The following is a 26,444-nucleotide window of genomic DNA, read 5'->3' on the forward strand; positions in this document are numbered from 1 at the left end:
GGGAGACGAGAGTAAAGAGGAGAGGAGGAGATGGAGGGAGGGAGGCGAGAGAGAGAGAGAGAGAGAGAGAGTAGCCTTAGTGTCTTTTTCGGGCACAAGGCCTTGCCATCTGACACCTGCCACTGAGTGGGCATGAATTCCCTGTCCACTTGGCAGGAAGTGAAGGCCAGCAAACAGGAACTCAAAGGAGGAGTGTGTGCAAATACCAACGGCCAAAGGAAATGGGTGCCCTCAGTGTCTGTGAGCCGGCCAGACGAAAATGGCACCTGCTTCCCTCACAGGCAGCCATTTAGAGGACGACAGTAGCATAAAGTCTTATATATGAATTCCCCTGCTCCGTGCACGTCTAGACGCTGAAACAACTGCTGCTATTGATATTTCCACAAACGTCTCTCTTTTATTCAAATGACGCAGCCCAGAAAAACTCCATCTTTGCGAAAGTACGAGACGCACACTGCTGCTGCTGCAGCTCCTCCGCTGCACGCGTTAAATACATGAGGTCATCATTAAAAATGCCAAATACATACATGACACTCAGGGATATTATTAGTTCTGCTCCAGCCCGAAGAGCTCGGTGTCTGATGAAAGGCCTGACACGAGTGAGAGCAGCAGAGGAGGGAGGGAGCGAGCAGTTGGAGTTAAGAGAGAATACTGATGAGGCGGGCTACAGAGATGCAGTATGCCTACACAACAAGACATTCACACACACACACACACACACACACACACACACACACACACACACACACACACACACACACACACACACACACACACACACACACACACACACACACACACACACACACACACACACACACACACACACACACACACACACACACACACACACACACACACACACACACACACACACACACACACACACACACACACACACACACACACGCTCACAAACTCCAAACATCACCAGAGTGTGCAGGTGACACTTGGCGGCAGAGTACAACCTATTCACTCCCCAACTACAACTTCAACCAGCAGACAGAGATCTTATTTAGGAACACACACACACACACACAGACACACACAGACACACACAGACACAGACCCACAATCAGACGCTCACATGTCAACCTTGATGTAATGCGCCACACGCAGAACAAATGTGCACAAGTAATTTGCAGTATGTGACCGACTAACACACCCCCGAACACACAATTGCACACAAAAGAAAACATAATGTTCTGCATTGATAATAACCATTTATACAGATCAGCATTTTTTATTCCAAAGTGATTATGCGCTGCAATGGACTTTATAAATGGTTCCTTACGCAGTATTTTGCATACAGCGCGTTGTAATCATTATTCAAATATGAGAATCGCATCCATTGTCAAACATATGCATCAAATCGAATATGCATGAGTTTTTGCACAGCGCTCATAAGTTCACAGACCAAAAATATACATGTGAATGAGCTTGACAGCCCTTTGCTCCCTGAAGTCTCTCTCTCTCTCTCTCTCTCTCTCTCTCTCTCTCTCTGACAACACAGAGGATTACAGCTTTCTGAAGTTAGAGACCTGTGAAGCTTCTTTTCATCAGGAAATATTCCAACACTCATGTTAAATGTTACAGACAGCGCAATTAAGACATGGAATAAAATGGCTTCACAAAACTAAACATATTACTACTGGACATGGATCTGCTGCATTTACTTTACTGCATCGTTGAAACCTGCACACAGAGAACCGTTCATTCGATTACATTTACTGCAGAACATAAGAAGCAGCTTAATATAATATGTGTCTGAAAAGCCTTCTTTACATGAAACAGACACAGGGCTGAAACATTTACAACACAATGGTACCATTGTCTCTGTCACACTTTACACAGGATCGTCTGAGCCACTGGGGGCATTCCTGGGAAATGCAAAGGTGCAGTTTTTTCCCCCTTTCTTTTTCCGCCTGGTCATCAGTTTGATCGCTCTCAGACTATCACAGACGATCGCTGCCAAACGGCAAAGGGAAACAGGCCACAATCAATTTTCCTCTAACCAGACTCTCATCCTGTTTTACCCGAGGACTCATTGAAAAAGCTGCGGCACTGATCCGAAACAGCATCAATGAATCAACTGAATCTTTCCGCTCTAGATGTTTAATACTACACTTTAAGGAAATGTTGCACTAATTATTAAAATATAAATATGAAGTCTTCCTTTTCAGCATGTTTAAGCATTATGACACATTACAAGGGAGTTCAAGTGGAAATATAGAATCGGTCAACAATTATATCTACAGTATGAAGCCAATAAGCCATGCAGTATTTTATATTATTGCTTAAATAGATTACTAATCATTATCTGTTTATACATTAGACAACACTTGTAGTTATAGTTGTTGACAAATATATTAATAGACAGTTGTAGTTAATCACAGCTACAAAAGCACAGTCACAATTTAAGCTAGAACCAAAGTTAGGATGAGAAACAGACATGGAAAATATCCCAGTATGAACACAAGTGTTCATACTGGGAATCTAATAAAAATAGAATGGCACTTAGTGGAGTGCATTCCTCCGCCATCAGTTCAATTATGAATCCACTTGTAAATTCACTAGATGCTGATTTTCATTTGGATCTGCACCAAATTATATATCAGATACTCATAGATATCAGGGCATTAAACACGCCTGATGTTTTTCATCAAGATCCATAAATTATTCTCTGAGAAATCAACCAAAATGTTGGAAAACACTCTCTCACACTTTTAAAGAAAGTGAAAATAACAAATCCTGGATCCGCCCCCTGATCCAGATCCGCACACAAAAATGCTACGGTTTCTTACTCGGGTCATGACCCAGCCCTCCACAAAATTTCATGGAAAACCGTTGAGACGTTTTTGGTGAATTCTGCTAACAAACGAACGGAGGTCAGTGTAAACACTACGTCCTTGGCCGAGGCCAAAAGTACAAGAAATTAAGCGTAATGTAAAAACTGAAATCCACTGATGTGTGCAGCACTGAAAGCTCTTTATCGAAGGGCTGAACATATGATTATCATCAGACCAGTTTGAACAAACACCAGATTACTACATATGGAGACGCAGGTTCTTTTTTTCCCGTTCTTTTTCCATTGACACCCACACACACACACATATATTCCCAGGTCAGAGCGCAGCCTGTATGATCAAGTGACTCACCATTGACTGTGAGGTGCACCCAGCTGCCGTTGTGGAAGGTGTCGTACTGTTGCTCCAGCATCAGGACCCTGCACTCGTACCAGCCCTGGTCCTCCGAGCGCACTGGGTCGATCTGCAGGGAGGCCTTCCCATGCAGAGAGGCTCTACCTGCACATGAAGGGAAAGAGAAAAATAATGACACCGGGACCAACATCTACAGCACATATATATTTTGCGTTTTTTTCTGCTTTTCAAGACAAATGCTCTTTTCTCAGCGATGGTCGGCTCCTCCATTGGAACTCACACCTTGTTGCTCTGCTGGTCACCACAGAGATCTATTATAGCAGATGGGGGCTAAGTGGTCCACTTCAACCGTTCTCTTTTCTTGCAGCATGAAACACAGTCACGTTTGCATCAACACCAGCCCATAAGTCAAGGTGTAGTATATTTGAACAGGATCCGGAAATTCTAAATAATTATTTAGCCAGTAAAGTGATTCAAAGGTCGTACAGTATATTATTTCACTGAGAAACTAATTGTTTGTATAAGGATTACACGCAACGTAATGTAAATCCCATGTTTTTCCCTCTCTCTGAAAAGACTCCATGAACTCAGACTTTGAACTAGTAGTTATTAAAATAAGCACAAGCCCAAGGCAGAAAGTTCAAGTCGAGTGTGACAAACAAATCGTTTTTACCAACTTATTCCTGTTCAGGGAGAAAAGCCTTCTGCAGTTTGTCTAAGCACTTTAATGGAAGGCAGGGGGACGACTCGCTGACGTTCAAGTCTCTACCAGAGAAAAAGAATCACCAACACTTAAATTCATAACTTCAGAGCCTTCATTCAACCTGACTAACAAGACTGTCGGAGAGAACTCAAATGGATTTCAAACACTATACAGACTCTAGATACAACTCAAATGGTGTGACAGACTCGTCGCTAGCTAGCCCCTAAGTATAAGTTATTTACAAAATGCACTTCGGCTCACACATATGGGGTGTTGTGATGTCACATGACATGAGCTCTCATTGGGTTCTTGGTCTTTTTAACTTTACAGACACACTAGAGGAAAGAAAGAAAGAAAAACACAATATGTCTTCTTAGCTTAAATAAGCCAATTTCCCAAAATATCAAACAAATCCTTTTATTGTAGAACTGCAGCTTGTCGTTTATCAACGTTTTTTGTTTTAATTAAATTATCAACATATATTGTGATAGTTAGTCAGCTTCAGAGGTGCTGGTTGGAGGGTTTGGTTTTCTTTGGACAGCAGCAGACTGGCTGCTTCCCCTTGTTTCTACTCATTTTAACAAGTTAAAGTAACCAGCTGCCGGCTGTAGCTAGGTGAATAAACAGTTTGATTAACTTTAATAATGTTTCACCTGAAATGAACAAGAATCTGGCTCAAAGTGTTAATATTTACCTGCGAGCCATACACCTTCATCAGTATTTAAAAAGTTCAGTGAGCTTGTGGAAAGGGACCAGAACTCTCCTTCAGAAAAAATCCTCCATTTCTTATAAAACTTCTCCATCCACGCCTCTTTCTACTTCAAGGCTGAGGATAAATTGGAATTCTAAAAGGAGGAAATCACCAGGGAAGAGAGAAGTTCTGGAAGCCAGGCCTGGTGAAATCTTCTGCTGCTAAGCTGTCTGTCTTCAAGCCTGCAGCCCGCTGCTCACATGGCTGCCTCTGACAGCCCGACAGACTAAAACACTCGCTTCTGCTCCGTCTGACGAGTGTTCTCGAATGAAGCATTTTCCCCCAACTTTGATGTGTAGATGTACTGTAAGCGCTGCTTCCTGTTACTTCAGACTGAGTGTCAGGCAAATATATTGATGCTGAGGGCGGGCTGAGTTGCTCCAGCAGCACTGTATATAAATGCGAGGGATAGATACCCCAACCCTGGGAGTGCTGCCATAGTTGGGGTAAGAACACTGATGTTTTTTTGTTAGCAGAAAATCAATGCAGCAGAGAGGAAGCGCGAGGGGAGTGGGGACTGCAGTCTTGCAGCAAAAAGGTAGCTTGTCTGTAAAAAGTCAGGTCTATTCTTGCCTGGGCATTGAAGTGCTGAGTGGGGTGGGTGGCGGCGTGAAGGGTAGGGATCAGCCTCCCATTTGTCAAGAAGCGAGGAGGTGCAGCTGTAAACGGAGTTAACGGCACTGTATCCACGTCAGGACCGCTCCCCCGGGCATACACCACTTACACAGTACAGGGTTCTGTCAAGTGTGAAAACAGACGAGCTAACACCTTGTTCAGATGACATCACGGGCTTTGTCAGGACGGGAAAGCTTCGCAAAAGGAAAAACTAAAGAGCCAAAGTGACAGAGTTGGCAGACACGGTGCGCTGCTGCAACTTTAAATGCCAAAGAGCTACGATTAGAAGAGGAAAAAAATATTCAAGAGTAGCACCACTGTAAATATTACATGAACACTAAAGCTAATTCAAATTAATAACAATTTTCTACACTTTTTCATCCTGTGGGACAAGACATGTTTGCCTTGTCTTTACAGAAATAACATTTACAGGTTAAATAACAGAAACATGGTCACAGGCTATTTGCCAATTATTCCCTAATAATTTACTTTACTCTATAGTGAGCATTCAATTTAGATTTGACACTTTTGAATCATCTTTTCGCCCCATTACATTACATTGCAAATTGCAAATATATAAAATATGAGGCATAGCCAAGCAAGAATAGTATGATTGTTTGTTTGGTTTCTTTGAGGGAGTTTGATTGGTTAATGTATGTTGGCCCTGCGGTTTTCCTGGCGACCTATCCAGGGTGTACCCCGCCTCTCCAGTCCAATTGTCAGCTGGGATTGGCTCCCCTCGCAACCCTCATAGAAAAAGTAAATACATAATGGACGGCTAAATAAAGTGCACTTTAAATCAAGGTTTTACATTCAACAGTTATGTGAATATCAGCTTCCAGTTTTGATCACCAAATTTTAATCACCTGGAGTCCAACTGAACGTTTGTGCCAAATTTGAGGTAATTCTTCAAAGCAACCTTGAGAAAAATAATGTTCAAGAGACATACATTGCGTTGTGAAACCCCAACAACATTGACCTTTGACCTATGGCCACCAAAATCTAACCACTGAGTCCGAGTGAACCTTTGTACAAAATCTGAAGAAATCCCTTCATGACATTCTTGAGATATCACGTTCACAAGAGTGGGACAGAGAAGCGAATGGAAGGACGACCTGAGAACACAAAGCCCTGGGCTGCAGCTCTCGCCAGCGCAGAGGGTGTAAAAACCTGGCATTTTACAACAATACCCGACATCCTCCTGAGTGCAAGTAGCGAAAGTGTCTCAGATCAGGGTAAAAATACTCGCTGTGTACGCTATGATTTCCAACAGCATGTCCCAAAGCGGGAGAATCTGACACTAAAATTTCACAAACTGCACGTCTGAATTATTGAGCGCGCTTTTGCCTGAGTGGGCACCAAAATAGATGTTTTTAAATGTTGTAATTTCCATATAGCTGCAGGATAAACTGGCAAAACGATCCCGGATAGATTTTAGTCTGAGAGGAGAGACGGCGTGCACCATTTCTCATTTAGCAGTGAATTAGACTGGGAAATACACGACTGTAATAAATAGAAGATGTTTCCTCTTACATTTGGGTTTTATTTTAAACTGTAGCATTCTTAACAATTAGTGGGACTGGAAACCAAACAATGGTCATTGACTCAATCAAACTAACACTGTCAGTAGATGGATTTAATAAATACAGTATTCATGGTAAATCTGCTTTTACTGTGGGAGTCACTGTGTGATTGTATAACAGCACAATTACTTTATCCTCTAACTGTTTTCATATTGAGTGATAACAGTTCATGGGAACAGCCAAAATGACATATTATGGATCTATTAAGCTCCTAAAAGAGCATTTCATAAGCCACAGTCCGGTGTCATTATCACACTGTCACCATGCACATGCAATCCCCGGGAACACACTTTAATTTCTGTAATGAGACTGACCATATTTGTGGTGCATCTGTTCACTGGTAATTCCTCAACGGTGGACCTGACGGCCAACGGCAGCGGCCCACTGCTCGCGCCCCAGTGAGCACAGAGGAGTGCGATGCTGTTTGAAAAGTGCCGGTCGCCTGTTCCCTGCTGTTAGTCAGGAGGTTAAAGTAAACAATGAAACGCTCCAGCAGCTCCAGAATCTACAGTGGCCACTTCAAAACCAAAAAGGAGGGTTCCCCAGACAGTGAGTCACTGCCATCAGGCTCCTCTGCAGCGATGACCTTGTGAGGAAACAGCCCACAGGGGAGGAATTTCAGCAAATTCAATATTATTCACACTCGATCCCTATTTTTAAATACAGCGAAATCTGTCATGTCCACATGACGCTGCCACTAGGAAGATGAATCCTCCAGCTTTTTAGACAAGCCGTGCTTTGCCTTTATCTCACAGTGTATTGCCGGGTCAGGCGGGGGTTTTGTGCTTGGTAAAGAGGTGCGAACAGAACGGGATAATTCTGACCTCGTTTCCAACAGCTCGCCATCTTGTCACAGACACTGAGGCAACATCAGAAGAACCAATTTCCTGCTGTAAGGAGTGTGAGCGAAGGCAGACGCAGACACACTGTCTGGGTCAGGAGACAGAGACTGGAAGCTTGTGTGATGCGGTGGCGAATGTGGTGAAAAACGCATCTTTATTGTCATTAGGAACATTTAATGCTGCTATCGATCTTCTCATCTAAAAACATAAGCCGTTTACCAAAATGTACAACATGACGGCTCCCAAAAGTGATGCCAAAATGTCTTGATCGCCCCCTAATGGCTGGCTGCAGTCAGGTCATAAACCACGTCTCCTCAGTGGGTGGGACGTGATCCAAACTAAAGAGTCACATCGAATGATGTTTTCTCAGAAATGGACTCTGTCATTTAAAACACTCTATAGCTCCTTTTTTTCAACAGTTAAAATACTGAATACCATTTTGCTTTTGTCTGCAATTTCGAAAGAATCACTTCCAGTTAACATGACTCAGCAGTAGACACAGGTTTTAAATTGGCACTGATGGAAAATTCACACCTAGGTAAATGTGCTTATATCTTCTTTTTTTTTTGGCAGTCTAGACACTGCACCTTTTCCACCGTGACGTTATGACACGCATTGAACTCCTGGGTGTTAGAGCATAAATAGACAAGAAAGTGATTATTGTACTTATTGTTCTTACATCTTGGGAACAACATGCCACATATTTTATTTGTATTCGTATCGGGCAAGATGCAACACGGCGAGTCAGTGAGGTGAGAGGGCTTCACAGTTTCCAGAGCCTTTGTGACATTGAACATGAAAGAAATCAGCAATGCAAACTACTCTACTTGCAGTGGGAGGGGGAGTAAACTGCATTTGTTCTACTCTTTAAACTACAAGGCAAATAGTTCTGTGTTACTGAAGTTGTCATATTATCTCAGTACAAATATTACTGATCTACCAGACTGCATTAGCAGAGATGCTAGCAGAGTTAGAAATGCTGCAGATTTCATTGAAAACACTGGCCTGCGATTTCAGCACCCTCCCGAATGTGTCTTCCCTCCGAATGGTACTTCAGCTGTTTGGGCTTTAAATACAAAGCATGGTGCAGTACACAGAGGTCTTTACTGTAAGTACTAAGAGAAAGACTTGGCCGTCTTTGCAGAGCGTGGCTGGTTATTGAGCTGCACTTTGTTCTGCTCTAACATGGCGATCGGGGGCCGTGCAGTGACATCTGCTGCGTCTGAGTGCATAGAGGGAAGCAAGTGTGTCTCAGCGAATTTACGACTGCATTGTACATACGTGCTTTACTGCACAGTCCAGGGATGATGCAGCTCAGAGTACATATATTACAGAGTCAATACAGTATTGTTAAAAGAAAACGTTAGGTGCAGTACGTATAGAATGGAGATAAATCATGGAAAGATTTGCTTTTATGAAGCTGTAGCCAACAGATTATTGGATTTTAATGGAAAAAGTTGATCGTCGAAACACTGTAAACACAACCCTGACATACACTCAGTTGCCAGAGACATATTTCTGTTCTGTAGTCTGCCCTGGATGCAACAATAGAAACACACAGGTCAGTATAATGTAACACAATTCGCCTGCACGACAAACTGCATCGTCAAAATAGACCATACAGTTGAAACAACATCTCCTAAAAGACAGTTTAAACAAAACCTGAACATAATAACCCAACTGCTGGATTAGATGTACGTCATAAACTGGCAACTGAGTGTAACTGTTCTAAGTTGGTGCAGTGATATTGTTGGCAAGTTGAATTAGTAACTGGATAATCTGTGCAGCTTGCAGATACAGAGCAACATTAGCCTTGGTTTGGAGTCTTGTTTCTGGCCACCTGGTGAATCTCTCAGTTTCTGGTCTCCTGAGGGGAAATAATGGCTCTTTAATGGTTAATGCTCCACTATGTTCACCAGCTAGACTCAAACTTTGCTTCTTTGCTGTTGGTTTCTGAACAGTCAGCTTATAGAAGAGACAGTTGCATGCTGTGGCCATACACTGAGCACTTGCTCGTTGTGGGAACTGTTGGGTTTCTCTATAATTATATATGGTCTTGACCTTACCATGTTAAGTGCTCTGAGATAATGTAAGTTATGATTTGGCACTATACAAATAAAATTGAATTGAAAAACTGCACTATGAGAGCAGTGACCCTGAACCAAAACGGTGCTGATGCAGCCAAAAGAACTAAAACAATGAACTGAGAGATGCTGTAAAGCTCTTCGGAGCTGGTGGGAACTGCAGAATTTAAATTTGTTTAAGTGTAAAAGCTCATAGGAGGCAAAAGAAAAAAGAAAACAAGCACTAATTTGAAATGTCCCCATTCACTATTAATCCATAGTTGAATACAATCAAAGCAAATCACAACACCTCTAAAATCTCATTCTCCTGACTGTAAACCAGTGAAAGTTATAAATTGCAGATTTAAACATGATTTAATATGAAAGTTACAATCTTTCACATTTGTGTATAGTTAATTCTATAGTAAGTTACACAGTACGTGGATTTTATATGTTTTAGTCCTCCTTTCTGTCCTATATAGCCTCTGTTTATCATTATGTACTGTCAAGGTCTGTTGTCAACTCCTGTGGGTCCTGTGGATTTACTGTACTTGCCAAATAAAAAGATCTTGGTCATGATTCATCTTAAAATGTGTCAGATAAAATCAGCTTTTCACAGCGTGTCTGTATTCTCTCAGAGCTTGTTTAGCCACACTTATCTTACCAGTATACTCTGGATCCACATGAGGAGGGTAGAAGCGGAAGTTGATGAAGAAGGGAATAGGCACTCCGAACTTGAACCACTCCACCACATAGGGCGGTTGCTGGCCGTCCAGGGGAGGGGACACGTCACACCCCAGGATCACGCTCTCTCCAGCGCGAGCCGTCACAAACCGGGGCTCCTCTCTCACTGCGTGGGCACCTGGGACGAGAAGGAACACAGCTCTCAGTACAACCGAGGAATGTTAATGTTCACCTCCGAGGGGGGCTGGAGTCTGACATGTACGACAACAAGGTGAAGGGAGATTCTTCTGCACACAAATCCTGCAGACAAAGCAGAAGAATCTAATTGTATTCGAGACATCCAAGACTAACTCACAAACAATAGTTGGGAGACAATTAAAGGTGATTGACTAAAGTGCTGCACAATGGAATTAAAAGTACATTTTGCTTGAGATGCATTGAGCGCTCATGGCCCACAACAGGATATTTGTCCAGACTGCATGGTCACCGCACACACGAGTAAAACGCTCTCGCTTTCATCAGCTTTCCTCGTGGCTCCATCATCATCTGTCACCTGCATCTGTTGGTGAGTGTTTTGTGGCTGTGCCATACTGTACAATAAATGAGCTGCCAAAGGGTTCCATTGATCATCGCTGGCTGCTGCTCAGATGAGCTTTACTATGAGCACCACCAGAACTGGCGTTTAGCCACGAATGTCCAGGCGCGCTGCCGAGCGTTGACCTATCAGATGACTGAAAGGTCGGCATACCTGCCTCAGCAGAACTCTCACTCTGGGAATGGATTTTCTCCAGCTGCCACCCCCGCTTTCATTGAACCGACTGTATCTCCACCGTCAGAGCAAGCATGACTGCCCGCCTCCGCCCAGAGGGAAAATCGCTTCAGGGATCAAGAGACATGCTGACGTTTCACTCCAGAGGAACACCAGCTGAATAACGTAACGCTTTCATTAGCAGTATCATTTGCATTATCAGGGCACATTTTTACAGGGAGAACACACACGCTGGGAGTTGGAGGAATTACGGCCTCAAACGGCGTCGGTGTGACCGTCGGTAACAGCGTTTCTCTGCTTCGCGTTCTGCCACCATCACTGTTGTGTGAAATGGAAATTTCATGACTGCGAGCCCTGTGCCTTTTCAACTGTATCCACTGAAATTAAGACCAAAATATTTTCACCCAGTTCTTCTGTCTGAAAAATAAAGCTTCCACTCCACCCGCCATATGCACAATCACTGAGGGATTGTGTTCACCAGTTTAATCTGCATTATCCTGTGACACAGTTAATCCACTTTACTCATTTTAACCAGCACAGATTCTGGACTGAAACAGGGCAGATTTAATCAAATTACACTTTGTAAAGTGGACATGTGGTTCGCCAGTTACAAGCCTCAGCCCTGGAATCTGCTTGTGGCTCCTCAGTAGTAAGAAGGTAAAAGCAGCTATGCTATGCTACTGTGAGCTCTAATGAGCCACACAGACCGAGTGAAGCACGTGCACGACTCGGTGAACCCCACATGAGCATTGAACAGCCGCTGTAGCTCGTCAGTAAAGACCAGCAGCAGAACACGAGAAGCTGCACGAATCTGAACACAAACGCAAAAGAGAATCAACTTCCAACCGACCCACAGTGAACGTTACAAGTGTAAAAGCTCATCGGAGGCAAATTGACAGCTACAAGCCACAGAGACAGTACATCAAAGAAAAAAACTACACTACAAGCACTAATTTGGAACATCTAAATCATACCGGTAATAAAGCAGCATTTTTCATTAGAATGAAGCTGGGGGGTGACACAGCGCAGCCTGTCAGGACGCGTGAAGATTTCTCAGACTAAACGAGCGGGGAGTTGATTGTTGCTTCGAGCTTCTGTGGGCATGACGCTGCCCCGCAAACTGAACAAACCATGACCTTTTAATGCGCCTCTGCAGAAAACCTGTCCCATGCAGTTATAAGCACAACAAATTCAGAAATCTGCTAAACTAATCCTTTCAGGCTTGCCAAAAGCCTGAAATTCACACCTGAGCACACTCCATTGCAGCCTCATTTATAACACCTTTAACAACGATTACAATAACCCCTCTCAAGCCATACGCTGATTGTGTTGACGCCAACATTATTTTAGACATTCTATTTAGAAAATAACTCCAAAAAATGTGATCGCTTAATTACAAACTGGAACTGGGTGCTGTGGCATATTGTGACGTCTTAGAGGAAAAGTTACACATTTCGGAAAACATGATTATTATCTTTGTCTTTGAAGCTAGAGCCCACCAGCACCTCTAAAGCCTTTTAATTGAGCGTTCTACCTCGATTGTCTACTTTGTATTTACTTTAATGACTTGAGATGCAGATTTGTTTTTTAACCTTTAGACAAAACCAGGCTGGCTGTTTCGCAATGTTTCCAGCCTTTATGCTTAGCTAGGCTAACTGTCTGCTGGGTGTTACTTCTTTTTACTGTTCAGACGTGAGATCGTCAATCGTCTCATCTAATTCTTGGCAAAATTAGCAAAAATGCACATTTCCTGAGATGTCAAACTTCTCCTACTTCTAAACCTGAGGAGAGTTGAACATTACAGCTTTAAATCTGATCATTTCAAAGCCTCTGTCAAATGCTAAAATGCAGTTCAAAAACTGATGAACTATTTGGGCAGCCGAGGTTACAGCAAGACTTTTAGTGAAATATTTACTGGACATTTTGGAAAAACATTTTTATCCCATCAAAAACCTATTTGCTGCAGACAGACCATGTTGACGGGCTTTGGTGGAGGAGGCCTTACACACGGCCCAATACAAAAACATGATGCAAGTATGCAAGTCCAACAGTGAGACCGAGCAATAGAAACAGAGCTCAAACATACATCTCACACCTCCATATGAACTGGAAAGAAAATGAGTCTGGGTCCCACAGTTGCAGATTTTCAAGACTGGGGGCTTTGGATGACAAATTACAGCAGATACTGGGAATGTTGTTTGACTTAACATTTACTGTACGGGGTCCAGCTCTTGTGGATTTCAGAAGAAAAGGCCGCGCAGGCTCCCATCCATAATGAAACACACTGGACACATTGTTTGGTTTGAGTAAGTAGAGTCACTTGACATGAAACACAGGCTCAAACCCTGTGGCACAACAGTGACGGCGGCTGAAATCTATTGTTTTCTCTGCAGACAGTTCAGGTTGCAGACATTTAGCGGCTCAGGTTTCTCACTGGCATTATTCTTGGATCCTGGTGGTGAAGGAAGCACGTCTGAGATAGAGAAGAGACTTTTTAGAGACTCTTTAAAGACTGAAGATAATAAATGGGAGGGCTAATAATTCTCCAATTTCTTTATGAGATCCTCACGAAGAGACAATCAGCACAATCTCGGACGCCGCTTTGAACTTTTTAATTTCCTTAATGGAAATGTGCAGTTTTACGAGGGCTTTCAGGCAAAATATTTATGTTCTCGATATGTGACACATATGTGATAGAGTCGCCTGAGCAGATCTTCCAATTAATCAGTTTTGTAAATGTAAAGGGATCAATACAGTTTAAGTTAGGGGGAATTTAAGTTAAAGAGTGAAGAGTGAAACTGTACAAAAATCACAGAGGCAGAAATCTGTTGAGTAAGATCTGGATAAACCAGGCAGCTAATAAATCCAGGAGACCAATATGTTTTATGCATCCGGCTCACAGAATGGTTTACTGTTATGATCATGAATTTCTGAAGCGTAACAATTCAGTCACTTGTCCGATAAATCACAATACGGCAGGTTGGACATGCACGAAAGCAATAATTCCTCATTGTTGGGCAAAGGTTAAACAGGCAGTGTCACCGCAGGTTAGTCAGAGAGAAGAACAGGACTGGAACTAGTGATTATTTTCATTGATTTTCAATTTGATCTCTAAAATGCCAGAAAAGTGTGACAAATTGTTGTTAGTTACCTGAAGCTGTCAGATATCTTGTTTTTCCAACTGACAAAATCCAAGATGTTTAATTTATTATTACTACTTTAAACTGTTTTGACCCAATTCCCCATATTGTCTCTTTTAAAAATATTTTTGGGAAAAAGAGGTAAAACTAGCAGATGTTTCACTCTAACAAACAGTTCAGGACCATCTTATTCACATGTGTAAAAACCAACAGGTTATTTTTAATTCTAGAACTATTTCCGTGGTTTGAAATCAGTTCCTATAAAGCATTAATCTCACCTTTTTTGTTACTAATGGGCTCATTGTTGGCACTTTGCAGTAATGAGCTTATTACAGCTTGGAATAACACAAAGTTGTGCACAAGATGCCACAATATAGAATTTATTTGGACACAAAGGTGACATTTTTGCATCTTGTGCATTATGATTTGAATTTAACTTGTTAAAGTTTCCTGACTAGTTCTGGAAGAAGCACATTCTGGATCTGTGAAACATGTTTGGTGTTTATGCCTGAAAAATGACTTTGATCGATTTATCGATTGTCAAAGTGTTTACCAATTATTTTTCTGTCAATTGACTAATCAATTACTTCACTAACTTTGCAGCTCACGTGAGAGTTTTGATTTTGTAATGGCTCACTTACTTGATAACTGCAGTAATCTATATTTATAGTTTTTATTTAATCACAGAGGTGTTTTACAGTTTTTATGAGATTGATTAAAAAAATCAAAGCAAATCACAAATATGAAGGAAAATATCCAGAACTGAATGAAGCAGCCTTAGAAGAACATTAACCGATACACACAATGTTATGTAACAAACATCATAAACCAGAGCGAGACATCTGCTCGAGGTCAATCAGCAGCTGTCCAGACCGGCACATGAATCACTGCAGCAGAACCACGGGGGCATGTGAGGTTAAATCTGGAGGAGATTTCAACTCGCATTGTTTTTTTCAAGAGGCAGTGGATGAAAATGGCTCTTTTGCAACATTGTACTATGAGAAATGATCAGATTTGTACAGTAAATAGACTCTGGAGGCAATTTTGGGCAATAATCAGGCAGAGCAGAGCTGGAGACATGTCTTGACACTAATGAGGTCCAATAACACATTGAACAATATTGAGGGAAAAATATGAAAACTGAGGGAGTTCAACGAGGGACTGTTTTAGATGAGCGCTGCTTGGATTGTCTGGTCCAGGGTGCTTAATTCTATTCTTTTGACACCAGCGCAATATTTCACCCAGTAAAACTAAAAATCCAATATTTACCTCCCGTTCAAGTGTGATTCAGCGCACGAGAAACGACAACCATTGCTAACTGCAGCGGGAGATTCTGTAAAGGATGCATGAAGAGCTGTGTGTGCGGATATGAGCGCCACTTTACGCTGGACAGAGTTCCCGATGTGGAGGATGTAATGGAATATAGACTGGACGGAGGCTGGAGAGAGAGTCTCAAGGACGTGCAGCCACTGGGCTGGATGGGCCACTGACAGGGCAGTAATTGAATGCCAGCCTGTGTGCGCTGAAGGTCACATAAGAGAATGGTCTGAGTGTGTGTGAGTGCGTGAGTGTGTGTGTGCGTGTGTGTGTGTGTGTGTGTGTGTGTGTGCGTGTCCGTGTTAATCTGGGTCTGTATAATTCAAGTGTACTGCAGCTAAAGTACAACAGATTACAAAAACAGTGCATGGCATCGAAATTGTATTTCTCCTAAATAATTAATTACTGATGCATGAAGGGCTTCACCTATGGAGAAAAAAATTTACGTTCACACTTGTTTCCCTAAGTTTACATTATATTCAGATAATGACATTCACCTGGTTATTCATCCCAGTATTTTCATAATTCTACTACTGGAGAAACCACAATACTTACATATGTAAGTACCACGATTACACACGTAGACATATGTGTGTGTTCATTATGTCTTCATAATAAAAAATCTTCTTTTATGATTGTATACTAAAAAACAATTCTGCATATTAATCTTATTATATTACTGTTCTGTCTTTTATTAACTACTTTAATACTTGTTGTACATATTGAACTTGAAAATATTTCCGGTTCATTTACCGCCCTGCTAGATTTGGCTAAATTATTGAAGACAAGAATATTAGATTGTTTTTCAGAGAACTAATGTCCATACGTGGAAACAAAAAACTATCTATTATCGTAGATACAGATGTCTTTCTTGCTTCTGGAACAGAATCCAAAATTCAGGTTTCACTTCATCTCAATCTAATGGGAAACCCAACCTGGCAGCCAAGGTAGAAGCAATTAAAAATACATCCACACACATCTCCAATGTGATAAGCGATCACTACACACAACTACTCTGCAGCATTGCATTCATAACTAGTTTAGTCCAAGTGTAAAGCAAATCGTTCGGCTCACATTTTACACAACAGTCTGCAGACCAGAGGGTATATGCTTTTTGTCTAAAGATGCTGACCAGCATGTCGCTCCACAGACAACGACCTCAGCGTCTGCTGCTTTTACTTTTGCACGGGGACAATCCAGGACAGATCGGCTCTCTTCATTATTTAGCTCCATTTAAAGGCAGAGGTCCCCGATCAGACGAGCAATGTTCAGTCAGGGATGTGCTGACACCTGCTCCAGCACACAGCAAGGACAGAGAGACAGAGAGGGAGAGAGAGAGGGAGGGAGGGAGGGAGGGAGGAAGAGAGCGACAGAGAGCGACACAGAGCGAGAGAGACAGAGAGACAGAGAGAGAGAGGGAGGAAGACCGAGACACAGAGAGAGACAGAGAGAGAGAGAGACAGAGAGGGAGGGAGGGAGGAAGAGAGCGACAGAGAGAGAGACAGAGACAGAGAGACAGAGAGACAGAGAGGGAGGAAGACCGAGACACAGAGAGAGAGAGAGAGAGAGAGAGAGAGAGAGAGAGAGAGAGAGAGAGAGAGAGAGAGAGAGAGAGAGAGAGAGAGACAGAGAGAGACCGAGCGAGAGAGAGGGAGGAAGAGTGAGGCAGAGAGAGGGAGACAGAGAGAGAGAGAGAGAGAGAGAGAGAGAGAGAGAGAGAGAGAGAGAGAGAGAGAGAGAGAGAGAGAGAGAGAGAGAGAGCTAGACAGAGAGAGAGAGAGAAAGAGGGAAAAAGGAGACAGAGAGGATGAGAGAGACAGAGCGAAAGAGGGAGTAAGAGAGAGGAAATAAAGGAGACAGAGAGAGACAGAGGGAAGAAGAGAGAGACAGAGAGGGAGAAAGAAAGGGAGACAGAGAGAAAGAGAGGGGGAGGGAATATGACACGGAGAAAGAGAGGGAGGAAGAAAGACACAGACGAGAGAGATGTGTGAAATAGGCTGTGTTTGCCAGAGAAGGCTCAGAGCTCTACCAGAGGAGCACATTACAGGACATCTCTGGCAGGAACCGAAGTGACAGAAATTCCTCAGTCTTGCCATGTTTCAGTCATTTTTACAGACGATCGCGTTATTTCTTTTCACGAGTTTTCATTGCTTACAATAAGGTGTTTTAAAGTCGTTACAGGGAAGCATATTGCTGCTAATCGGCACTTCCATGAGGTTTGTTTAATTACAACTGGTTATCGGCGTTTTCAGGGTCAATAAATCATAATGTAACAGTGAGTGAGCTCCCGTGTTACATGTGAACTGCTCCGACATCGGCTCCACATATCTTCCAATCAACATATCCACTTCCATATATTTCCCAGTCGCTGCCTTCCTCTCTCTCTCACGCTCACTTCCTCTTTCTATGACTCTCTCACACACACACACACTCGAGCTGCAGCTCAGAGCAACATAAGAGTGCTCAGTGTGGATTCAACACTTATCTCTGAAGATGCGCACTTCTTCTGGCAGATGCATATATGAGTTTCCTCAGAATAGAAAAAAAAACAACACGGCAGATTTAGGATTGAAAAGATCCTTTCAGCAGCATGAAATGTCTTCCTGATTGAAGGTGGAGTAAAGCCTGGGGAGAAAATAGTGCTGATTTGAATTATTATATCAGGGTATAGTAGCTGCTGAATTACACTATCAGATGATTTATGAGTCTCATTGTTAATACATGGGGGGAAAGTTTAGATTCAGAAGCATCATTATATTTGTTTGCCTGATTGTCTTTTGTTAGTTTTGTTACATTTTCAAATCATGTGGATTATTGTCAAATATAACCATATATAATTTATCATACAATACAAAAACTCTCACATCCATGTGTTAATATAGATAAATCTACAAGCGCTGAAGCAAATAATCATATTAATCAGAATCTATGTTGATAGTTAAGTTAACAATTCATTTTTTTCTTTAATATCTTTCTTCATCATGTATAACAAACTAAATATATTTGGGTTTTGATGTAATGGTTTCATAAAACCAGCAATCAATATATATCACTTTGGGTAATGGAAACTTTGCCCAAGTTTCATTGACTGAAGGATAAATGGAGAAGATTTACTGCAAAATAGCCAATAATTAAAATATTTTTTATTGGGAGTAATAAAATCTAAGAACTCATAATTAATATCATATAGAGTTATGTTTTGTTTTGTTTTCTATGACACGTCAAACATCTGGGTCACCCCACACTGGTTTACAAGACCAAAAACTGGTCAAATATACATACAAAATATTTTCTGGTAAACATACATAAAATCAATGAGTAAAATAAGTTACAACAGCATAAGTACTTTTAAATGTTTCAAAATACAAAAAGTCAAAAAAACAACTGCTGCAAACCAACAGATGTTTGATGATTTTGCACATCTTCTTTTTCAGGAATAACAGGACTATTCCAAAATGTGCATGAAAACTTATGCCTGGAACAAAAAGCAGGTGTTGGCCTACAGACAGTGGAACATGTGGCATGTTTTAGGACTTGAAGGATTCAGCATCTGCATTTTAGAAACCTCTCAAAAACAGAGGCAGAATGAGTAAGAGATGCCTGCACAGGAAGCACAGAACAGTCCGACAGCCCCTAATACAAAGAATTGACCAAACTGCTCCATCAGGTCACCTCTGACAGGACGGCGGGTGTTTTCTGGGACAGCATCCAGTCCTGCTCCAGGATGAATGACGACATCAGCCCTTTTTTAAATAACTGTTCAACCTCTGTCAGCCTGTAGACCTTCATCCACCACCACCCTGGAATATGTACTTGATTGTATAAATTCAAAGACATTGCAGAAGATCAACTCTGCCTTCTCTAATGAAGGGCCTTGATATTATCAGGTCAGTCTAGCCCCTTCTGAACGATAAGAGCATCCATATCCTAATCTGCAGATCCCAAACTTGTAGAATCAGGGGTCTGCGACTTTATCCCCATGATGAAGATGCTTCTTTACAAACTAATCCACTCCCCTGCAGAGAATATCCACCAAGTCCTCATGAACATGTTCTACCAGTAAGGAAAATGAACAAAACCTTAGTTATTATTAAATGCATTAAATAAAGAATGAGCAGCTAGCCTACTTAATAACTTTAGACACTGACACATTGCTCATTTCCCTTATAATTATTACGCGTGGTTGTGTAATTCTTTTTACAAGAAATATCCTTGTGATTAACATCTAAATTCCAGATTATTTCTTGGAAATGAGGGGAAAACTTTGCAGGAAATTACAGGACCTGTAACATAAGGTGCTCCTGTGCAGAAGTGACACAGTTGTACGGATAAAACGTCGATCCAACCTCCACCTTAACACCTTTTAAGGCAGTACAACACTGAGTGGTCAGTTTTTAAGAAAATTGAATTGTTATATAATGTATTGTAGCATTCAAACACACAAACAAATCATTATATCATCTTTCAGATCAGTCTCCTTTCGTCCCAGTCTGAGACCTATCTTTAAAAATCCTGGTCAGACCCCAAAGATATTTAACTTACGATGGTAACAGGTCAGACAGGTCTATACTTATATAGCGTTCAGCTGCATGATAAGACAGATGGTTTTAGGTCTTTGCTCCACAGATAATGTAACTACACGTCCAGTAAGTATAGGATCAACACAACAACAACAATGTATTTAACTTGTAAGAAGCACTACATGTTTCAAAGGAGATGATAATCTAGCGGCTGAGAGAGTTAGTCCATCCAACCAGATCTGCATGATCTGAAAAACTGGCGTTCCCAGAATGCTGCAGGGTTTGTTTGCGAGGAGACTCTGCTGGGAGTGGACTGAGGGAGGAGAGCGGAGGGGGAGGGTGGAGGGGGCATCACCAGGAAGAGCTGGCTCATGCCCAGTGCTGAGAGTCTGCCATCCACCCCTTCAGCACACGCTCCCTCCTAAGCTCTTTACTAAGCTTCACTCTCATGACTGTAGCACGACACGAAGGAAAATGAGTAGGAGAGATGAAGTCGAGCATCAGTCAAGCAAATACGTTTAAAAGACAAAGCTAAGAAAACATGAAAGGTAAAAACAGCACTGACACACTGCTGCTAGAAATCTAGATTATTAATGAAAATGATGGCGTGACTACACTGTATTGACACTTGAAGAAACAGGGTTAATTTGGCCGATGGAGATTTATCAAATGCAGTTAGGGAAGTTTGCATCTGCTGCTGAGGACGTCTTGGTTCTTTCAGCTCAGGTGAACCAAAGACTTGAAGATTTATTACTGTTGAGATGATCTTTCCTGCGTTTTACCAATGAGACCGGCAGGGGTGGAACATAGTAAAGTAAATGTAACCTACTTTGCAGGGTTTATTTGAGTTTTTCCATTTTCCAACACTGCACTTTTCCCTCCGTCAGCTGAAGCTGCAACATCTTGTCCATCAATGAATTAGTGTATATATAACAATCAGATAATATAATGATAATCGATAAATCATAAGTAATTTTCCGAGCCAAAACAATGTGAAGGATGAGAGGATTTGCATTTGTAGAGCATCACATCCAACACTGATTTTCTTTGCACATCTGATGCACTGCATATCTGTTACTGTTATACAAACTACACACAGTGAGTGAAGACCAGTGTCAGCCTCAAGTCCATCAAAACCAAAACGTGTTCTCCTACAGCGAGTTGCTGTTTGTGTGCTGGAGGAGTAGGGTTGTAATTTTTGATTAAAAATATTCCGAAGTAAAAAAATACAACACATTCACGGCGGTTTTGATTAGCTACTCAGGTCATTGGGGGTTCATGAACAGAGCACCACAGAGAGCTCGGCATTTACGACCCCAATCTCTGCACAAACAAGAAAGAAAACTGCGACAAATCAAATGCAAAACCTTATTGAGCCAAAAATAAAACAAACATTGGTCGTGTACTGTTTGGTCTGTATTCATTTGCAGCTCTGTTTGCTTTTAAATAAACTGACTGTTATACTGCAATAGTTCTCAGGGGTGAGGACGAACTTTATTCTTATAGATGATGAAACATATTGACATGAATTTCCACATAAGTTGCAGTGAAATCAAACATATTCAAATAGAAATTCTAACAAAATCCCCAAAATTTTAAACTAACATTTCTATTCTTTTCCTATAGTTTTATGAGGTTTGAATTCTGATTTTCAACTGACTTTGCAAAGCTAAAAACACAGTTTAACGTGTAAAGAAAAAACACTCATATCATTAAAACTCATTGAAGCACAGTGGATGTCAGACAAATTAAAACACTGCTGTCAAATCATGGAAACGCAGCGTTTAACAACGTCCCAGACAGTTTCAACACCCCGACAAAAACTGAAGACAGCCCAGCCAATCTGAAACTGGACCCGCAGAGACCGTGGGAGGGCTTACAGACACCAATTCAGCACTACTGGGAGGCCCCAGATATGTGAGTGACAGTTCTGACACCTCCACAAATCCTGTCTGCTCCTATACGTCTCTGTCTTGGAAGAAACGCGCCTTCAGAAGAAACCCGAAACAAGAACAAGTGTGCCAATTCACGGTTCACGAGGGAGATTCTGGATCGTGTGCAGCATCAAGGAGCCATCGCACGAGTGGGGAATTACAGATGAATATCATCTGGCCAGAAGCCAGTTCAACAAACGCTTAAAAAATGCCAAGTCCCAGCACAGGAGCGGAGAGGAGAGTCAGTCTGCCATCAGTGACTCAGGCTGAAAATAGTCCTTCAAATATACCACTCCTCAACACTTGCCAATGACATTTAATTACTTCTATATTGCCATCAGCGTCCCTCTTGCTTCACCTTGATTGGTTGCCAAGTCACCATTGACTTTGTTGAACTAACCTCCCGTCTCCCTGACCATATGCTGCCTCCCCAATGGGCACTTGGCACGAGAAAACTTCTTTGACCACCATTTACTGTGACTGATTGTCCATACCTGAGCAAATCCTGTGCAAATCACTGACTGGTTGTAAAAAGAAGGGCCCTGCAGTATGTTGGACGTAAGCTTTTCTTTTTACGTTTTTACAACTAAGTCCAATCATCATTTAAGTAACAAAGTTGTTCGTCTTAAAACCCTCAAGAAAATGTTTTTTAGTTTTTTTAACTTTTCAATTAAACCAGTTTACCAAGTTCTGACCAGTGTGAATTTAAATCTAAATTGAACATTTCAAAATAAATCTAATCACATAATTTCTCGTGGAATACGTGTTTACGACTTTCTCTGTAGTACCACAATTTGATATTATTTTATTCATGTGATTTTTTTTATCTTTACTGACAAATAAAATAATCTACAGTAATCTACAAACTGATTATGTAGTTTCATAATATATATATCTAGCCTCACATCTAAGTCAGTATTATCCAAATATGTACAGAGACAAAGGACTTTACATGAGCTGTTTTTAAATGTTCTGGCGGAAATTAAAGAAATGAATTTAACTGTAGACTCATTGGTCCTTTGTTTGTGCCTAAGCAAAGTGCAAATATAACAAAATACCACTCATGAGAAAGGAGCCAAATCTGAGCTCCACTGAGCTGCAATAATCCTACTTTTCCTTTGTTTGTTTTGGAGCATATTAGTTTTTAACCATCTGTTTCCAGTCCCTTGGTACCTGCAAATCTGACCTGTATCTCCCAGAACTGACAAAATTTGGATTTTCAGAACTGTTACTTCCAAGGTTTTTTTTCTATTGGATAGACTATAGGGTCAAGAGTGGGCCACCAGTTTTTTGGTATGGCCTATATCCCTCATTGGAGAGGGCTGATACTAATTCAGTTAATATGCATATCACCAGCCTACGGTATCCCATGGGAAAGTATAGGATTTGTAGCTTCATATCAGAGTAAGCGCATAGAAGATTATATAGTTTTCATTACTTACAGAATTAGTTCAACATTTTGGGTCAAAAGCTGAGATGTTTGAAAAGGGAGCCAGTTAGCTTAGCTTAGCACAACGAATGGGAGCAAGGAGAGACCGATCTGCCCAACTCACAAATGAACATGTTGTACTTTAACGTGTATAAAAACTAAAGTGAGAAAATACAGGTGTAATAACATAACATGTTACACCAATTTTTTATAAATTTCAGTTTTTGTATTGATCAAAAATACATGATTAATCCAGAAGATGTCATGCTATAGGTAGATGTTTGTACAATTGGACAGAACCAGGCTAGCTGTTTCCCTTTGTTTCCAGTCTTTGTGCTAAGCTAAGCTAACTGGCCACGGACTCACATGTGAAGCTGAACAGGCAAACAAAAGAGTGGTGTCAATTTTCTCATCTAATTCTCAGCAAAAACGCACAAATCTGCTTTGTTTAATACATATTGTCCAAAAGTCAAACTACACAAAACTTAAGTTGTGTTTTCTTCTTTACATATGTCTGTCTGGAAACAAATGAAGCTACACCGAAAGTATGACTTCACACATTGTCAAAAAAGCAGACAGATTGCTGTGTGGTCTCCATCACGAGAAACAAGGGATGATGACAAGTCACAGTTTGTGTTAACATGAGTTTCAGAGGTTCTGTGCAGCACCAGACAAAGATCAGACACTTTATTCTGGGACACTGCAATAGAGGAAGTAAGCCAGCTCTCATTTTTAACACGTTGTGATCTGTGACTCTCCGGTGCAGCCTGTCATCCTAAAGTAAATCACCTCCACAGCGATGCAGATACCAGACAACACCTACGAATCGATATTACTGAGCCACACTCATGCCTTCGTAAAATGGAGAATTTAAGCAGCGACACCGCTGAGACGTCCTCGGCTCCTAAATCTAACATTTCTCTTAAATATGTTTTTTTGCAGGGGAAGTTCTCACACCGTGCTCATCGCTTCAGTGTGGGTCTGTCATCACAGGAGGCGCCAGACCTGTGGGCAGACCAGTTCTGACTGGGTATGTGGGGTCATAGGGATCAGTTACCAGGCGACAGCTTGGCACATGTCTCCCTCATCTGGACATGAGTGGAAGAGCAAGGTTAAGTAAGTACATGGGTCAACGCAGAGTGCTCAGGAGGAAAAACAAGAACAAAAGGGATATTGTGCAGTTTGCAGGTCCAGGAATGACTAGTTTATGAAGCACTTAGATCAGCGCCAGACGAGCCTTGCAGCTTGTGTGCTGCTCAGAGGATCACACACTCAGCACTGGGGCCCTATGCATGTGCAGCGTGGAGATCCGGCACATGGATCCCATGCATGCAGCAGTGGGCTCGATCAAACCCAGGAGTGCATTTTATCTGACACGTGATGCATTATTTAGTTACTTTTCCATCTTGAGGGCTGAGACGGTCACACCCCTCTCTGGAGAGCCCAAGTGGGACTGCTGGCTATGATACAATGCACACACGTTCCCCCCTCTCAGCTGCGTGCGGGGACGTTATTCTCTGCATGTTTTAAATCAGAAATCACAGGCCCTGAACCCACAGACAGAATCAATCAGCCTCTCTCTGCCATGGCCAATCACTGTGGACTCCAGGGTTTCTACCAGTGGCATGTGCAGCAGCAGCAGATATCATCATGCACATGCACCAGGCCCTTTGCAAGACAATTGTTGTTTCCCTGACATGATTAAACCAGGGATGAACTTTCGCGTGACACACGAGAGAGGTCTGTGTTACAATGAAATAGCTCCACACTCTATGTGACCTGACATACAATACAAAAAAAAAAATAACACGGTGCGATTAGGGGAAAAGCTGCAGCAGGCGCACACGCAGACACCGGATCATATGCAATGTGCGGCACCACATATTCTGCACTTCAACTCACCTTGAGCGGCCGTTCCTCTGGTGCTGAATACACTTGCTATCAGAGTGGCCACATACCAAATCATAGTACTATTGCCGACCAGCTATTACCACGCAAAGTGCCCCGTTCAACCAATCTCTCATATTCGACCTTGCACCTCGCGGTCTCTCGGCACGATCCCCCTTTTCATATCCTGCTCTCTTTCCTCGTGGCGCGTCCCTTCATCCCTTCCCTCCCCCGTCCTTCCATCCGCATCCTCTCCCGAAGAGACAGAGCACCTGCACCGCCGCGCTTGTAGTAGACGGAGCCGTTTTTACGAGCGCATAGTGAAACCGAGTGTGAGGACGCAGCCACAGGTCCGCCCCCTCGCCGCCGTCCCATTGGCTGCCGACGGAGGCTCTGGGGTTGCGCATTGGCTCTGCGCACAGCCGCGCACCCGGAATGACAGGCGCGCGGCCCCGTGCGCACACTCAAGGTGAGTTGGAGCGTGCCGTAGTAGTGGAGCCGCAGTATCATGCGCATTGACAGAAAAGCCGCGTCCACGTCTTTAAGCACCTCTCCTAAACTGGCCCCACGTGCACCACCGCCGCCGCCCGTCATCCATTCATCCCGCACGGGCCTTTGCGCCGCTCGTCGTATCAGCGCTGGCACCGGGCGCCTCTTTGTGCCGCAGCTTTATGAACGAGGGGCGAAGCTGGTGGATGCGAGTGACTCATCTGTCGCTCACCCATAGCCCTCGGCTGTTGTCATGTCGCTGTCACCGACATAAAACGCTTCTCCCCCCCCCACACCTTTTCCTCTCCACCACCGTGTCTGGTTTTATGTGATGGGTGTGGCGACAGATACAAAACCATTCGCCTGTGTGTATGTTTTATTGCCCCCCCCCGCCCTCGACGGCCGAGAGCGCACGGATGCAGCTCCGCCACGCCGCGCACACATGGGCACCAGTGATAAGGCTGCCTCAGACTCCCTTCCCTCTGTTTTCTACATGCATGACCACGGAGGATGCATTACGCCTGTGCGCCTCTGGCTGCTGCACATCAGATCACATC

The 26,444-nt window shown here is 42.5% G+C and overlaps 1 protein-coding gene across 3 annotated transcripts in view; it reads right to left on the reverse strand.

The window, feature by feature from the left end:
- igsf9ba (immunoglobulin superfamily, member 9Ba) overlaps positions 1–25,711 on the reverse strand; it is a 61,937-nt gene extending 36,226 nt beyond the window's left edge. For 2 of the 3 annotated variants that reach the window (XM_047339710.1, XM_047339711.1), the window contains exons 1-3: positions 25,414–25,711; positions 10,383–10,580; positions 3,159–3,305 (exon numbers count right to left, since the gene is read on the reverse strand). In XM_047339710.1, coding sequence (XP_047195666.1) covers positions 3,159–3,305; positions 10,383–10,580; positions 25,414–25,477 — 409 coding nt within the window. In that variant the 5' untranslated portion in view covers positions 25,478–25,711. The remainder of the gene's footprint in view (positions 1–3,158; positions 3,306–10,382; positions 10,581–25,413) is intronic. The other variant, XM_035155449.2, reaches the window with a different exon arrangement.
- Between the last annotated feature and the right edge of the window lie 733 nt (positions 25,712–26,444).

Source organism: Hippoglossus stenolepis, chromosome 4, assembly GCF_022539355.2.
Source record: "Hippoglossus stenolepis isolate QCI-W04-F060 chromosome 4, HSTE1.2, whole genome shotgun sequence".
Lineage (NCBI taxonomy): Eukaryota > Metazoa > Chordata > Actinopteri > Pleuronectiformes > Pleuronectidae > Hippoglossus > Hippoglossus stenolepis.